Source organism: Motacilla alba, chromosome 10 (genome assembly GCF_015832195.1).
Source record: "Motacilla alba alba isolate MOTALB_02 chromosome 10, Motacilla_alba_V1.0_pri, whole genome shotgun sequence".
Classification (NCBI taxonomy): Eukaryota; Metazoa; Chordata; class Aves; order Passeriformes; family Motacillidae; genus Motacilla; species Motacilla alba.
In genome coordinates this window covers 4,634,653-4,652,174 of record NC_052025.1, presented here as the reverse complement: position 1 = coordinate 4,652,174, position 17,522 = coordinate 4,634,653, and the positions used below count along the sequence as shown (strand labels likewise).

Sequence of the window (17,522 nt, the reverse complement as noted above, 5' to 3'; positions counted from 1 at the left end):
CAGCCTACCTCAGACAGGGCAATTTATTAACAAGGGTCAGTAACGAAGCCAAAATGCAGAGGTGGGAGTGATGTAGACACACATGGGTTGGGTTCCATTTCAGTTTCACACATCTGCACCTGGGCTATTCACCTGTGCTCTCCTGCTCAGCACTGAGGGGAAACATCCAGCGCCAGGGCACAAAATACAGCAGTCAAAACACAGCCAGAGCTCATCCTTCTGTGCCCTGGCTGTGAAGGTGCAGTGGGAGCAGCAAGGCAGAGGAGACAAGGCTGCCAGAGTCCCTTAGCTGCAGACTGAGAGCAGTCAGGAGGAGGTGTCACTCTGTACCTGCCATGGGTTTGGTGCCACTGCCTCAGTGTCCCCTCCTGCTGCACTGAGTGACAAGGCTCAGGGCTTGCTGGACCTTTGGTTTCATCTACTGGGCAACCTGCCCTGAAGTGGGACAAAGCTGGTACCTGAGCAGGAGGAGGGACAGACACTGCTGGGACTGGAAGCCTACACACAGAAGTCTAGAGGAAGGAAAAAGAGGGGAAGGGTAACAATGCTCATCATAAAATGGAGATGTCAGGGTTAAGGGGCCAGAAGGCATTTGCAGAGTGACCACGGAGTACTGGAAAAGAAAAAGATTACATTAACCAGTCTCCCAGAAGTGAAACAGGAGATGGAATGGCTGGAGAATGTACCACAATAGTCACACTATATTAAAAAAAAAAAAACAATTCTTCAAAATCAGAGTATTAATTTGTAGAAGAATAGAGTGTTTCTACTTAATCAAGAGACAACAGGTACTCTGTGTCTTCTCTTTGAAAAAATTAGGAGCTTCATTAATAGTTTTCAAGACATGCTGAAGATACATATATGTTCTTGAAGTACAAATAAAAATGATTTGTAGAATTTTGAGTCGTGGACTTCTTATCATCTCGTCAGCTGAGCCCACTAATATACAACCAGGATTTTTCTATGACAAGAAAAATAAAAGGAGATTACATCCTGATGAGATTTTTTTTGCACTGCTATTTCCTCTGTGGAAAATGAGGTTGGAGGAAACCTCTGTCTATCTCCATAAGCCACAAGCTAAAATGGGAAACAAAACTAAAAGCCAAAGCCCAAATAACTGCAGGACTTGGACAGTAAATCAAAAGACCACAGCACCAATGAGAAGTGGAATGGCTACAGTCTACAAGCAGAGTATTTTCACAGAGTGGGATTTAGAATGGCTATTGCCTTGGCAATATCCTAGCACATTAAGCAAAAAATACTTTATTTCTTTGGTATATCTATTCAAATTCCATAATTAAAGCCTATATAAAGCCCCCCACCCTATATTGTAACTTCATCTGACGAAAGACAGCAAGACAGGTTTCCATTTGCTTCATTTAACATCACAGGAATGGAATTCCACCAGGATTAACCACAGAGGCTGAAGAAAGGCACTTCCCTAATCTCCATCAGGCATCAGCATACAACATGTGTAAGGTTTATCAAAACACTACTCACAAGGACTCCAAGAGAACATAATCATATTACACTGAGCCTTCAGCTGACACAACTAACACAAGAATCTTTCTCCTCAGTCTGTTAAGATGCTCCATAAATTCAGTTTCTGTCCTCACTTTAAAAACAACCTGTACAATACCAACTCCCCAGGAAAAGCTTCCAGCTTTCCATTTCTTCTGAAAGTCTCTCTGGATACTTCTAGCAAAATTCAAACTTTCTAAGCGTCTGTTCAGCATCATAAAGTAAGAAACTGGAAGAATGAATTTCTGCTTCTGCCACATTAAAGAATTACCTCTTACATCCTCATATCCTACTGCAGAGGGAGTTTTCTACCAAAACCAGTCAAAGGTGCTGTGTGATCACATGGGGAAGAGAGAGGAAATAAAACCTGCCTCCTCCCACCCAGTGAGCCTTGGAGAAATGATTTAAATATCCTTCATACTGACTTCTTGGCTGTGTCAGAGAAACAAGAATAACTTTTTGGACTGTTTCAAAGGACTAGAGATCTGTGCTAGAGGACTTGTGCTTGGATGCAGAATATGCCATTGCTATGAATGGATTTGGAAAGAGAGAGCTCTTTGTACACACTGGACTCCTGGCACACTCTTGGTATGCACTGGGGATTACTGGGACATGGCATCCACACCTGATCCAGTGATTCTGGAAAAATACCACTGAATCCAAATCCAAACATTTCAAGACAATTAATTAGTCTTCTTTCTGTCCCCCAATTTTCACTCCTCCAATGCTTACTAAGCCATACATAGAATGATAAATAATTGAAAGTTTACTGTGCAGGATAATAGAGAAAGTTAATGTTTTTTCCCCTTAAATTATTTACATCTCACTTATTAAGGTTTTAGTACTCCTCACAAATGGATAATTCAGAATGCAGAAGTATCAGACGGACATAAGGCCCTGATTTGTCTTGGAACACTACCATAATGTAAACTAATAAATTATATGTTCAGCAAATACAAATACAGTATCTGATCTTTTTCCACTGCAAATGGGAAAACAAGGGCTATTCATATCAAAGGTTTCTAACATGGGCTAAATACTTTTAGCAGGTTTAATATAGTTTATAGGCCAAAGAAAAAAGATCTGTCAGTATTTCTAGGCCACATTTCATCTCCAGAAAAAAAAAAAAAAAGCCAAAAAGCCTTGAAATAGTAGCATCAATGTATCCAGCACTTGCGGGTCTAACCCGATGTCTTGGCTGCGCCCGGGGAAGGATGGGGGTGGCTGGGCTGACGCTGGGCACTTCCCCCGGGAAGGAGCAGATTCCGCTCCAGGCCGTCCTGCCAGGGCAGCCCCGCTGCCAGCCGGACACACAGCCCAGATCCCCCGGGACACACGGACACACAGCCCAGATCCCCCGGGACACACGGACACACAGCCCAGATCCCCCGGGACACACAGCCCAGATCCCCCGGGACACACGGACACATGGCCCAGATCCCCCAGGACACACGGCCCCGATCCCGAACACACGGACCCACAGCCCAGCCCAGATCCCCCGGGACACATGGACACACGGCCCCGGATCCCGGACACACAGCCGCGATCCCCCGGGACACACGGACACACAGCCGCGATCCCGAACACACGGACACACAGCCCAGATCCCCCGGGACACATGGACACACGGCCCCGGATCCCGGACACACAGCCGCGATCCCCCGGGACACACGGCCCCGGATCCCGAACACACGGACCCACAGCCCAGATCCCCCGGGACACACGGACACACGGCCCCGGATCCCGGACACACGGCCACAGCCCAGATCCCCCGGGACACACGGCCACACAGTCCCGATCCCGGACACACAGCCCAGATCCCCCGGGACACACGGACACACAGTCCCGATCCCGGACGCACGGCCCGATCCCCCGAGGCAGCCGGTGCCGGTGCCGGTGCCGCAGGGCGGCTCCTGTGCCGTTCCTGCCCCGGCCGAGCCGCGGGGATCCCCCAGCGGTGCCAGCCCTGCCGCTGCCCGGGCCCCCGCTGCCACCCCCGCGCTACAAGCCATGGCCCGGCACACGGGGCACGCTGCGGCAGCTGCGGCTGTGCCACGGCAGCACCACCCACAGCCGGACACAGCCCCCAACACCCTAGACACAAACCAGCTGCAGCTTCATACAGCTTGAAACGGAAATCTGAAACACGATGAAAAAATCCTAGAAATACTATTTTCTGAATACATTTATTTGCATTCCCAAGAGAATGTTTTAGCTATTTTCTGAAGAGGAAATCCAGCACCTGCTCAATCATACCCGTTATTTATCTTGTTTTAAAGTTTACCTGAATTTTATGTTATTTACACTCTAGCTCTTCTACAGTTTCTACAACATTTTGGAAATTAAATTTTGTACAAGTACTTCCAGTTTCAGAGACTGTCTGTTTTTTTCCTCAGTAATCAGTATTTTGGTATAATATAACTGGCCTAACTGGACTCTAAGCCTACTACACCAGGAAAACCTACAAGGTGAGTTTATCCTGTGAATACACTGATATATTAGAATGAAGAATAAAAAGTACTGTATCGGTACAGACATTTAGCTCTGGGCTTCTGAAAGAACAAACTTCACACTACATCCCCATCTCCTCTGCAGCAGACTCTCACAGGAAATAATATTTCTTTTTCTACCTCTTCTTTTTGTGCTGCAGTCTGTTTCCAGGATAACAGTGGTTCCAATATCCATACATCTGAAGTATCCCTTTAACAGTTAAAAACAAAAGGTAAATAAAAAGAATACATTAAAACAATTCCTTGTTATGTGAGGAGAGACTAGTTAAAATATTAGAACAAAACTTCTCTCCCTGCAAACCTGTTAATTCCCTTCAGGAACAAGGCAATCTTTCATTACTTTAATTTCCCTGTTGTATTGAAGGATGACAATTATACTTTGCTACCTGAATATTTAACACTGAAATACATGATCTTGCCTCTGCATTAGAAAATATTAAATAGATGTAAATAACCCTCTAACTTTGTGAAAATGTTTTCCTTCCCTTTTCAAAATGCTCTCTTGACGAACACCTGAGAATGCTCTAATGGACACCCGACACACCACTTGCCACGTTATCCCAGTACACTGGACACTAAATTGCTCAGATCAGTTCCCAGAGAACATGAATTAATACTACAAACCCACCAAGAGTCCACCAGCACCTACAAAATTACCTAAATGCCACCAGGGGCCAACCAGCAAATGCACTTGAGAAAGGCAGGGAGCAACACCTGGCTTCTCCAGGTGACAATGTCCACAGTCCTTTCCTTGAATGTCCCTCTTGGCACGTGAAACAGTTCAGAGACCAAAACACTTACTCAACAAGGCAATATTTGGAATTATCCCGCCCCTCTCCCTAATGCACACCATTTTTGAACAGATACTAAACACCCCACTGTCCCAGCCATCTTTCAGAAGTCATTTCTATGAAAGAACTCCTTAGATTAATTCACAATCCCAGCCATGGATCAGTGCTGTACCACTGAAAAAGGGATACCCACTGTCAGGATAAAGCCTGTCTGCTCATTGCTATCAGTGTAGTACCAGTGTAGAGCTTAGAAAGCACTTGGATCAGTGCTTCCTTAGTGCACAAGGTTTTATAAATCTGCAAACCTTCAACTAGTAAGAACCACTGAAACAGTCTATCAGTTGCATCAGCAAATCAGTGGTCTCATAATATTAAAGTGGCCTAATCTTAAAGGTGATCTAAAAAGGCTTTTTACCTGCCAAAGACTAACTCTGGTTTCTGTCTTTCTTCTGTAACAACTGACAACATGTCTAAGAACTAAAATCAGATAAGAACTTGCATTCCATAAGTAGTTCTGGTTGTGAAGACACTCTCAGTTTGGGGGTAGAGGAGTGGATAAAGAAATGTGGCATAAGAAAGGAAGCATAAAATAATTTAATTCTAAAACACATTGCTTCTGTTAAGCAAATAAATAAACCTACCAACTGTGTCCCACTTTAAACAGATTTTAAAAGGGAGCTTCTCCATTTTCAAGCTCCACAGCCCACTAAGTCAAAAGATATTTTTTGTTCATTGGTACACTTCCGCTCCAACCTGAGTACCTCAAACCTTCCCTTGGGAAAGACAAAATCTCTTCCCATGGTGGCCATTAACACTTAAACTACAGCTGTAAAGTTTCTTTTGTTTTGACCCAAGGATTGCATTTAGCATTCAGAGGTTTTATTTTTACCCCTTTTTGTTCTGTGGTGGGACTTTTCCCAGTAACTGTGCAGATCTCCTGAGAGCTGTGCAGCCTCCCAGGGAGCAGCAATTTGCACCCAGCCAGGTACAGGCACAGAATCCCTGGCACACGGTGTCCTCTGACTGCCTGCGCAGCTTCTCAAGGTAACGATGCTTCAGACCTATTGTTTGTTACTTTGTGCTGATTCTTCTTCCTGCTGGCCTTGCTGAAGTAGGATCCCCTACTAAGTCCTGTGTTTTCCTATTATTTTTCTCTCTATTAAAACTAGGTTGTGCCATGTTAATAGATACAGTCTAGGCTAAAACTCTTGCCTCATAAAATTTGCTCTCTCATCCTTTCTCTTACAGAAAGAGATAATACTTCCCTATTCTTCCATTTCCTAATATGTGATGTGCAAAGTAAACACATTTTAACAGAAATAAATGGGCTTTTGGTTGACTCACAGACACTCCTCTACTTAAAGTGCCAGTTCAGACCTGAGCTGCCATTTTTACTCGCTTGATTTCAAAAAACCTCACAAATATTTAAGCCCTCATAGCAGGTAAAAAGTTGTGTAATTTTGGAAATAACAATAACTATGGTTCCTGAAACTATATTGAAAAAATTTTGATGTAAGCAGCTGATAGATCTCTAGGTTTTTACATGAAGACTGCAAAGAGACCTCCCAGAGTGTGATGGAAGTGAGCTACACAGTGGCCATCACTAGCTCACACCTGAAAGGGCACGGCCCTACCAGAGGCAATAAAGGAAGAAACTAAAAAAGCAAATGGAATAGAAGATCCTGCCCGAAAGCAAATAAGAAATTAATTACATAAAGAGAAATGAAAACTGTAAATTCAGGATCTATCAAAAGATTTGGAAACATTTAAAAAAAATTTAGTATCTGAGTTTCTCTAGTGCTACAATTGAGACAGAACTGATCAAGTTACATCACTGATAATCTCAGAATTTAACATAGAGACACAAGAGCTTATTAATATTTTCAGAGTCAAATGCAGACATTTCTACTTTCTGATGACTAGAACCTAATTTTTTATTTTCTAGCAGCAAAGAAAAGCCAAACACAAAAGCTACAAATCTGGAAGTCCCAATATACAGTGAAATTAATCTTGCAAACGGAAGTGCTGATGACCAAGAAACAAGCCAACTCTTTCCCATGTGTTTATGCAGGTGTGCCATCTGCTGGAGATGGGTCATTTTCTTGTGTCAAACCTCAGTGATGGATTTTTATTATTTCACAAAACATCTACGATTCAGCGGCAGTTTTCAAGCTTTTGAAAAGCCTATGTAAAATATACTTGCATACAGGCTAGTTGCATGTACATCAAGGAGGTCTAACTGAAGGATCTGAACTGCTTGACCACCAGCAACTTGTACAAAATGCCACCTTCCTCAGCAGTTTATGAGTGATGGAAACAACCACAAAACAGTCAGGATCTGGTACAGCTTATTACCTCAGTCTGAAGACAAATATCCCCAATGTCAAAGTTGTTGCAACTTCAGGATGAGGGTTTTTGACTCCAGCTCTTGAGACCCCACAGCCCCTCGACTGATGCTACAGTCTCCCTAAGCCCAGCTACCAGGAAGGCACACACACCATCTGCCCACTGGGAGTGGATGTCTCAGGGACACCAAGAACAGGGCAGGCTGCATAATCCTCTTTACTAATCTGTTTGTTTCCCCACTTTTGGCTTAGGAGTCTCTGGGGCTGGCTGTGCTTTCCTAGAGCTGCAGGAACGCAGGTAAGCTGTCAGTGAGCTGTCAGGAGCTCCCCACATCTCCCTGCATGCTGCATTAAGAACATTGGGTCTGCTTTGTCTAGAACCTGGCTCCAGCTTCCCCTGTGCTCCCCAGTCCTGGTACCAAGGAGACAGCAAGCAATCACCACCCATCTTTTCCATGCCACTTGTGACACTGTAGATCTCTATAACATAACCCCATAAGAACTTCCCATGATCACATTTTCCTCCAGGAGCAGTAGTAGTTTATTTATTTCCTGATACACAAGACATACCTGAAATCATTACGTATTTCCCTTTCTGCTATCTCTGAACCTTTAGCAATTGTAGCTTATCCATTCAGAGACAAAGAACTTCACATCCTATTCAAAAGATGTAAATGACCCAGGTATTTGTACCTGATGACATTATTTGTTCTGGTTTTGCTTGTTTCTAAGTAATTTAACTGAAGGATTTTTATGAGCTGCTGAGTACTGAGCTGATATTTTCCAGGAACTACCTATCCTACCTGCTACTTCAAGGCCCACACTTTTATGTAAAGATATAATTGAGTTCTGTCTTCCCCCTCCATTGGGTAGCCCTCAATATACACTAGATTTCACCTGCCATTTTACTGCCTGCTCACTCACTCTCTTCAAAATTATCATTCAGCACCAATTCTTGTCTCTACTGTCCTCAATCTCTGCAAGAACACTGCACAGTCCCCTCACTGCTGGCTCTCTTTTCCAAGTCATTTGAGAACATGTTGACCATCACAGAACTGCAGAACTCTACTGGTATCCTCCCTGTCCTGCCAAGGACTGATGAAACTCCACTTCTTTTCGATTTCTTAACTGTTTTGCACTTAAACTACACCTGTATAGTTTCTTTTAAAATATTAGGTAATAGAATTTATCAAAATCATCTTGGAAATCCAAATATTTTGCATCTTTTCCCAAGTGGTTTCAATGGAATCAGAAAACAAAAGCTGAGCAATTTTCACCTTCAAACTAAGCAGAAGGAGTTTGTCAGTGATCACAGATCTTGTTTTCATCTTACCATCCAGCTGTTTTCATCTCTGCCTTATCCTTGACAATAAAAAGGTCTATTCTTTAGAAAGCCCAATGTCAGCCTAAGACATCTCTGCATAAAACATCTGTGTTTCCACTACAAGAACCTTTGTTTCTGACCAAATGGAGACCAAACATAAGATTTCCAATCCCAGAATTGCAGCTGAAGTTTCACCCATCAGTCTTAAAGTACAAGACTGGAACCTTCTTCTTTCCAGGTAAGAAACATTGCAGGATGATACAGAGGTACGATACACAGGTTAAGATATACAGTGTCTTCAGAAAAAAAGACACATTTATTGTCTTTATTGCATTTACTGAAGTCTGACCTTTTGTATCAGGGACTGATCTGTAACTCAAGATGGCAACATGCCCCAAACTGGGGGAAACCTTCCACACCTGCTCCACCAGAAATTTCAGGGGCACTTCTGTGACAGACAAGGAAAAAAGCATATGCCTAAAATATATAGAGATAAATGCTTACTTGGCTTTAAATGGTGAATCAGACACAGCATTTTTTGCTTCCATCAAGCTCTCATATTCCTTTGCCCTGGAGGAGAAAATATTCATTATTATTGACCATTGTCTAAAGTGTACAGGATGTAAGAGCAGCAAGTGAGTTCAAACCTTTGGGTTTTTCTGCTTCATAGTAAAGCACAGCATTTCTGTCAATGCTGCCCTGTCATAATCCATAATCCACTGGTGCTTAACTACTGGCCATTGGCCATTAACAATTATGATTAACACCACTACTTTAAAATAACATCAGTACACAAAAGGTGGATTTAAGTTGACTTTTCAAATGGTAGAAAATTTCACAAGTGATATATCCAACTGCAGTAATCTACTGTGTATTACAAAATGATTAGGGAAATAATGCTACATAATATTATGAACAAAAATATAAATAATATTATTATATAAAATATAAATGACTTAGACATGTAGTGCAGACCAGATTAGTACATCAGAGAGATTACAATTAACATACAAATAATTGGTTATATTTGCAGTCACAGAAGCATTTTTTATGTAACTCCTGACTGTAGTGTAACATAATGAATGTTAGGCAAGCAGCACAGAAACACCTCCACCAAGGACTCCTTTACTGCTGCAAAGAGAAACACGACCTCTTTAGTCCCTTAAAAGTATTGTTTACACTGGCCATGTGCCAAAAAGCAGGAAGAGGGAGACAAGTCCTTTTTCCACTGCTTGTTTTCACTCCAGCCAGCCTGTGCCAACAGGTGAAATCCATGAGTTGTTCCTGGAGCAAGGCAAGACTCACAGCAACAATCCTGCACCCCATTTCTAACAACACACATGTAAAGCAAAACTAACCCAGGCACTGCAGTGATGCAGATCCACTTCTCTCAGATACATATATTAAACCTTTCTTTGTATTTTCTGTTCACCCAAATGGCTCAAGTTTCCCAAAGCTACTCAGATTTTCCTTTCGTTTGCTTCGCCATTCCAACTTCAGCTCCACGCAAATATTGTTACATCACCACCAGCTCTGATTTGTGGGTCATTAATAAAGCCATTAATCACAGCTGAATTTAGTATTAAACGTGAAGGTGAAATTCCTTTATTAACCTTTTGCCTTCTTCGCCAGAAACAACACATTTCAGCTTCTGTACAGACAAGTCAGTCAAACCTGAGTTATCACCCCAAACCCCTGTTACTAAATGCACATGGCTGGAATGCTTTAAGTCCCCTGCAAAGCCTGGACCAACTACCTGCTAAGCACACCTCTGCTGCTTCCATTCAGCTTTCACCAGCCCTGCTTTTCCCTTGCCACTATCCAAACATCCTCCTGCTAGCAGCACACACTTGATAACCTGAGATAATTTACTTACCTATATATCAGTTGTTACTGATAGCAACAGTTAAATGGCTTAGGGTTATAAATATAATTAATAAGACTAGTGAAACTTCTCAACACATCTAATATCCCACTGATCACCATCTGTGCCCTCATTCACCTCTGCCCTTCATTGCTTTGATACTGCAAGAGTGATTTAAGATCTGGAAACTCAGGAGTGTAACAGGAACCCATTTGGTTGCAGTTATTATTTTTTCCCAGTTTAAAATACCACAGCTTCCTAGAAACTGAAATGAACGTGACATTTCAGGTGCTGAGGCATAAGGGCATTCGTTGTAACTATTTCTTTTCCCAGAGAAGAGCTGCAAGTATGTACTAAAACATGGTGTGTAGATAATCTGCTAACACCTGTGAAACTCTAAATTAGCAACCTCAAAATACCTCTGCTTTATGTTGCTACTGGACATTTTTATTAGTAAGCCTTTTGTGTTAACATCAGAAAATCTTCTATTTAACTCTGAGTTACCCTCAAGGGCAGAAAAGCCACTGAAAACTCTAGCCACCCTTTCAAAGTAAAACCAAGGTTAATGAACTTCACGTCTCCTCAATATAACTTTGATTTTGAAACTTTCACTGTATTTTTCAATAGTACATCATCATTGTAAAATGATGGCCCTTTATTACTGTTTTAATCACAATTTTTGATGACAAATATGCTGATTCACACAGCAGTCTGACACATACAAACTCAAAATGTTCTGAAAAAGTTTTCCTCCTATTTGTGCCAACAATAAATTATTATTTCAACTTGCATTCCAAGGTCTGACAAATCTTTGACTAAATTCAACAGAAGCCACCCTGGAGAAATAATTAAAACTGGACCCAGAAAACTGCATTAAATCAACAGGTCATATGAATAACTCTGCATTCTGAGCATCCAGAAACCTGAAAAACATTATCCAGTTCCAACAGTGATACTCAGCTAGTGGATCTGCTCATCCTAAGAGGAGAATAGTCAGAAACAATAATATACTCTACGAGTGTTGTGGTTTTGAAGGGGGATGTTCCTGCTAGGAGTTAATGAAACATCTCACTTCTACTGTAGCTCTAAAAATCTGTGCATGCTTTTTTATCTTATTTGAAACCCTTCTTGCTTAAAAAGGCAGAGAAAATGTGTAACAATGACTCTTACCTAGGTGAGAAGTATTTTTAAAGAGAAATGTAAAAGTATGCTACAATATTCAGCTGAGCATTAACCTGAGCTGGGGACCATTCAGCCATAAAGAGTGACACTGACAGTTCATGATATAATGATGTCCTGCACATCACAGTGATTTGCAGATGTCACTTTTTAGACTAAGAACAAATTGCACGTCTGACAACTCACTTTCCACTTGATATTTTTAACTTTCTTCTTGTTGTGACAGGCAAAAAAAAAAAGATTAAATTTAGTCATGGGATTTGACACTACAGCAGGCTGACTTCTATTTGTTGATTACTATTGATTTTCTTTGATACTTCATTTAAAAATCAATAGCTAGAAAGAAAAATAGGCATGGTTTACACAATTTTAAACATGCTATTGTATGCTAGAAGAGGCTACAGTTTTGGCAGGGCACTGGCATCCAATTATGAGAAAAGCTCTTAACAGGTGAAACCAAGGGCTCCAGATCGATATTCAGTTTTCTTTCTCAATCAGAGAAAGTGGCCATAAATTAGGCTCATCAGTGTTATTTTCAAGACACTCCCAAAGCAAATAATTTTACATTTTTTCAGCCTTGCACTGCGCTCACACTAGAGGACAGAAGGTAAAGTTTAGAACAAAACTTAGAAAAAAATAAAAATAAACAGAAATTGGTACTACCTGGAGTTCATCCGTGCCTTTAGCTTTTTGGCTTTCTTTTTAATTTTCTGCTTCTCCTCTCCATCTTTTAATGGTTCCACAGGAACGGAACTCTCAATCACAATGTCCACAATGTACTTTTTTAATGACAGGTGCTCCTGCAGAAAATAGTGAAACAATATTTAATGGTATAGTATGTGATGGAGATCATAGATTATCTTCCCAGGAAAAAGAACAGTGGTGAATATTTAACTGAAGGGTATGAAAATGAAGGCAAGTTTTAAAATAAATCTTGGGAAAGAGATTATTTCACACTAGAGAGAAAAAGCTGCGCATTTTCTAAAGGGGAGAAAAATGATTAAAAGAAGAAAAATAAATTGTGTGCCTTCTTTTCAAGAAATTGTTACCTAACAAGTATGGACTCCAAACTGACATCCTCTCTCTCCTCTGAGCTGTCTTTTACAGCTACAGAAAACCTGCCCTACCAACATAATTCATTACATGAAATAAGCTGATTTTGGTTTTTATATTAATTTTTTATTAAAATCTAAACACATCTTAACCTTCATTAAAATATATGGAAATGTATTTTACTGTTCACTAATCACAACATTACCATTTATTAACAGGACTATTACTTTTCCTCTCACATTAAAAAATTTGAATTTAGGAAAAATATTGGTAAAATTTCAGTTCCCCACAGAAGAAATGCTAAACAACCAGTTCAATGCCAGTTATTAGAACATTATACACAATTTTTAATATACTGAGGTTTGTATCAGTTTTCTTACAAAATACCAAACTTATTATGAAGTACAGGTCACCACAGCTTATTAGGATAATTTATCCTTTAATATTATTACGGCCACAATCAGATGTGGCTGTTCTTTCCCCTTTGGTAAGTACCCTTAAAATTCAAAGTAAAAGGTGACATGCTAAAAAAATTTATAGACAGTGTTTTCCAAAAAACAACTGATATGTTCTTTCATTGATTCAGGGAAATACTGCGCCTGTTGAAAACAAAATAAATCTCAGTGAAATTTCCTGGAAAAAGACCATTTAGTTTTTGGAAAGCAGTGCTGCATGGTATAACCTAGGAATATATATCTGGTGGAAACAGTAAATGAAATATCCATTTTAAATCATAGGAATGCAAAATGAATACTGAATTAGTAGGTCTAACTCTACTGAATGAGTACTGGATATAAGAAATCCAACATTATCCTCTAAGCAAATTCTAAAGGTAATGTTGACCTTCCCTTTGCTCCTCTGCCTAGCTTGGATAAGTCCCAGCACACCTGAAAAGTCTTCCTCAATGAACTGTCCAAGTTGTTCAAGCCACACATATTGCCACAGATTGCTATAGTTGCTTGTAAGATAATTTTACAGCATTTGTAGGCATTTCCCCTGCCCTTAATATTCTCCATTTGGTTTTAGCAAGGGCTTATAAGAAAAACCTTCTCAGGGTACCTCCAGAGGCTGTGCCCTTGGAGCATCATTGCAATGAGTTAGTTCTCCACCAAGCTGCTGCAGTGCAGAACGAGCCAGCCCTGTCCTGGTTATGAACCTGCTGCTCAATTCTGTCTCATCAAAGAGATGTATCCCTCAATACCCACTTAAAAATACCTTTTGCACTAATTTTCTTTTTAAAAGCAGAAATCCAGTCCTAAGGTTTAAACTGCCCAGGAAACAGGCTAGAGTTTGACAATGTTAGGAAAAGGAAGGGCTTCCTCAGAACAGACCATGACACTGCTGCTTTGCTACCAGGCTTCAGGGTACTGATCCTGTGGCATCTACTGAGAAAGGTATTTATGAATGATTTCCATGGGATTTGGTAGGAACATCCCTGCTTTCCAAAGGGTACAGCCCAGCACCTCCAGGAGCCTACCTCAGGTCTCTTCAGTGAGCTGCAGCACGGGTAACACACAAAACTAACCGGGGCTGTCACTGTGCTTCGGCATCTTCATTCAACAGTGCAACCGGCACTCTGCTTCACCACATCTTCAAACTGTCACTGCTCCAAAGTGACAGCAGAGTGGAATAAAGTTCCCACTGCACTCTGAGATGGCCACCACACCACACCAGGGGCAGCCAGGCTGCCGTGCAGCCACACCAGGGCAGCTGTGAGCGCGGGGTCACACTTGTGCTGGGCACAAAGCAAGGAGACAAAGCTTTGCACCCCCTGCACAGACACTCATCTCTTTTTTCATCATCTTATCTGTGATTAGCAGCTAACTTGAAGAGAACTGTAGGGTTCAACAAGCACATTCATGCCCCAGGCTGTGGGGCCAGGAGAGCAGCCATGATGGTTGCACACATTTGTTCACAGGAACTCGAGCACCTCTGTGCACCATGGTTCTCAGCGTTCTCAGCTTTCACACGGGGCGGTGTGGATTAATATCAGACTTCATCCACACAGCTCATTAAAGTCAGACCAGAGTAATAATACCTTGTGTCACAAAAACAATCTCCCTCTGAAGGTACAGATCAAAGCCTGGGATTATCACCGTGGGCAGAAGGACACCATTCAGGTGTGAAACAAGAATAACAACTAGCTTGGGATTGGGTGACAACTGGCACCTGAGGAGAACTGCTGCTACATCGCCCTCCAGAGCAGGGGAAAAATATTTATCAGTGTCTTTTATTGAGCTCCCACCAGTTACCTGAAAAAATTGAGGATTTAGAATCCACTGAGTCACACTGAAGTATAGGAAGTCCAATCCTTTAAATAATTGAACTCATGAGTAATTCTACCTGTACAGCCATAGTTGGGCAGGGGAACACACCACAAAAATAACAACCATCAGAACATAAAAGGGAGAAAGGCCAGTACAGTGTTTTCAAAGCAAACTTTAGTCATCCTTTCATTTAAATAAGAATGAAACTCATCAGTTTGGGGTGGGTGTATTTCTAATAAATGTTATGCAGGATAACAGGGTAATCTGGACACTTCTTCATGAAAGCCTTTCGCTTCTTCGCAATTATTATATTTATACAAGTAAATGCTAAGTGCAGTCAGAATTTCTGAGATTAAATTAATTTATCCTCTCCCTAAAAGCATTCTCGGTTTCTTCTTATAGCAACGTGAGGGGTCATCACTGGTCTGGTCCTGTGCTAGGCTGAGCACATTCTGGCCCCAAAACCTCAGATACTGGTAAACCACCAGACCTCTGGAGAATTTAGGTCATTATAAATGCAAAACATTATAAGTAGAGGTCCTTTTTTAAGGGAAGCTGCTGTCATTATGATCTGTATTCAGCCTATCAAAAATTTGCAGTGCAGTTTTAGTTCCAGCTGTATCAATTTGAGCTGTGCAATTTCTCTGAAGCTCTGTTTTAAAGGCTTAGTACAATATACTAATGTATAATATAATAATACTAATAATGTATAATATACTAATTATGTTAATGTATAATATGCTTGTACAAAATTCTAATTTTGCTAGTTCTGTCCTAACAAAACACTTTTGATCTCAGGATTTAAACCAGAACCAGCAATGATGGTCATCCTGTATCAGACTCCTGCCATCATTTTTCATATTTGATACTCATCCTCTGAGCTGCACAGCTGAGATCAGCAACATCACAAAGCAAGGGCTCAGCTCTCGTGAAGGTGACAGAATCCGTGCCACAAGGAGCGGGCACTGTTCTGTGCTGGGATGCACAGCTGCAAGATAAAGAAACAAGAACTGAATGCTGACATGGATTTCTTCATGGTCACCTGCGTGTGTTCCTCTCTGCTCATGTGACGATGGCTCAGTGACCCATTACAGTAGAAATACTCCTGCTCCTTCTCTCCTGTGTTATTGCCATGCATTCTCCAAAGCTAAGAACTACTGTTAAAAATCCCGAGGTATCCTGTACCTGTCTCAGGGGGAGATCCTCAGTATCCAGCTGAAAAAGCCATGAAGCAAAAGTAAGGTAGTAAACATCCACCATGGGATATTTCATGGCATTTTGTACAGACACATGTTGTTATTTAAATTTTTACAGAACACTGAAGTAATTTTTAGAACAACTGACATCAATTTCTATAAAAGTTTCAATACTTTGTTTACAAACAAGGTGATAAAGACTAATATTATTGCCCATGCAAAACTGCAGTCACCACAAAGCAGACAGAAGTTAGCTTATTTACAAAAAATGTCTTTGCTATTCCTTCCTTCTCCCTCCATTCTCAACTGTTCTCACTTTTGGTCAAGTCATTGAAAATCCTGAAGCTTTCCAAATGCAACAGACGGGCCTCATCTACAAACTACATGAGAAATTGAGTTGCCAAAACCATTAAAGCTAAAGCTAATAAGGTCACCCCTGAAGGCACATTCTTGCTGGTTATGGCCTAGTCCCCTTCAACTGCCTGAACCAGAATATCTGCCCTGTTAGTCTGATTTCTTGAAGTTGATAATTTTAGTTGATTAAGCACTTCTTATAACCAATGTTTTCTCTGTTTCTTATATGACATGTTTACACTACAAGGATAATAGCATTATAATCAATATCCCCTGAAATAAAAGTAATTTTTTCAGACTCCAGAACAAACATATTGCAAAGTTTTCCATGGTGCAGCAAATGCTACAGAATGCCGAAATGCTATATGGCTGAGCAGGGTCCACTTCTGCTTGGATGAGGAAAACCATACCTTAAATTTGATTCTGAACCTCAGTAATCTGTATAAAATAAAACAGCTGCACAAGAAATTTCCCAACTGACATCCTCTTCATACAATAGCCATTGACAAGACCAATATTCTTCAGCAGCTCTCCCCATTCAGTGTCCTAATCACAGCAAGAGCACCCATGGATGTGTCCTTGGCAGGTGAAACCTTGGATATGTATTTATCAAACCAGAACACAACTGCAAAATTACGTTCCTACCCCATTTTTTTCACTTGGCTCTCTGTATTACATATAAGTTATTATTCATTTCACTACTCAGAAAATATTAATAGGAACTTTATTAAATTGTGAAGTGTGCCAAAGAGAATTCTTCTTAACTAAATTCCCTCCTTCTAAAATTAGAGGTAACCATAACACAAATACTTATTTCCTGTTCCTTTCTTTTTAAGTAAGTGTTGCCTTTTTATGAATTGTGCCTGGAGCATGCCTGCACAGGCAGGACAATATTGCAGCAAAGCCAAGGAGGGAAGGAGAGCCTGGCTGTGCTGGTGCAGGGCAGCCCCAGCTGCAGATGCTCTGTGCTGTCCCTGGCCTCCCTAAGCACAGAATTCCCCCTGGCACAGGCAGGGACAGGAGGCTCTGGGATCCTCGGAGCAGGAGAAGGCAGGAGCAGCAGCCAGGGGACCAGGGAGCTGCTGGCACCTGCTCCAAGCTCAGGGAGGCAGCACTGC

General features: G+C 41.2%; 1 protein-coding gene across 2 annotated transcripts in view; it reads right to left on the bottom strand.

Annotated features, from left to right (window-relative positions):
- The window catches only part of SCAPER (S-phase cyclin A associated protein in the ER), a 137,834-nt gene that overhangs the window by 68,314 nt on the left and 51,998 nt on the right, over positions 1-17,522 (bottom strand). For both annotated transcript variants that reach the window (XM_038146645.1, XM_038146644.1), the window contains exons 21-22: positions 12,198-12,334; positions 8,996-9,061 (exon numbers count right to left, since the gene is read on the bottom strand). In XM_038146645.1, coding sequence (XP_038002573.1) covers positions 8,996-9,061; positions 12,198-12,334 — 203 coding nt within the window. The remainder of the gene's footprint in view (positions 1-8,995; positions 9,062-12,197; positions 12,335-17,522) is intronic.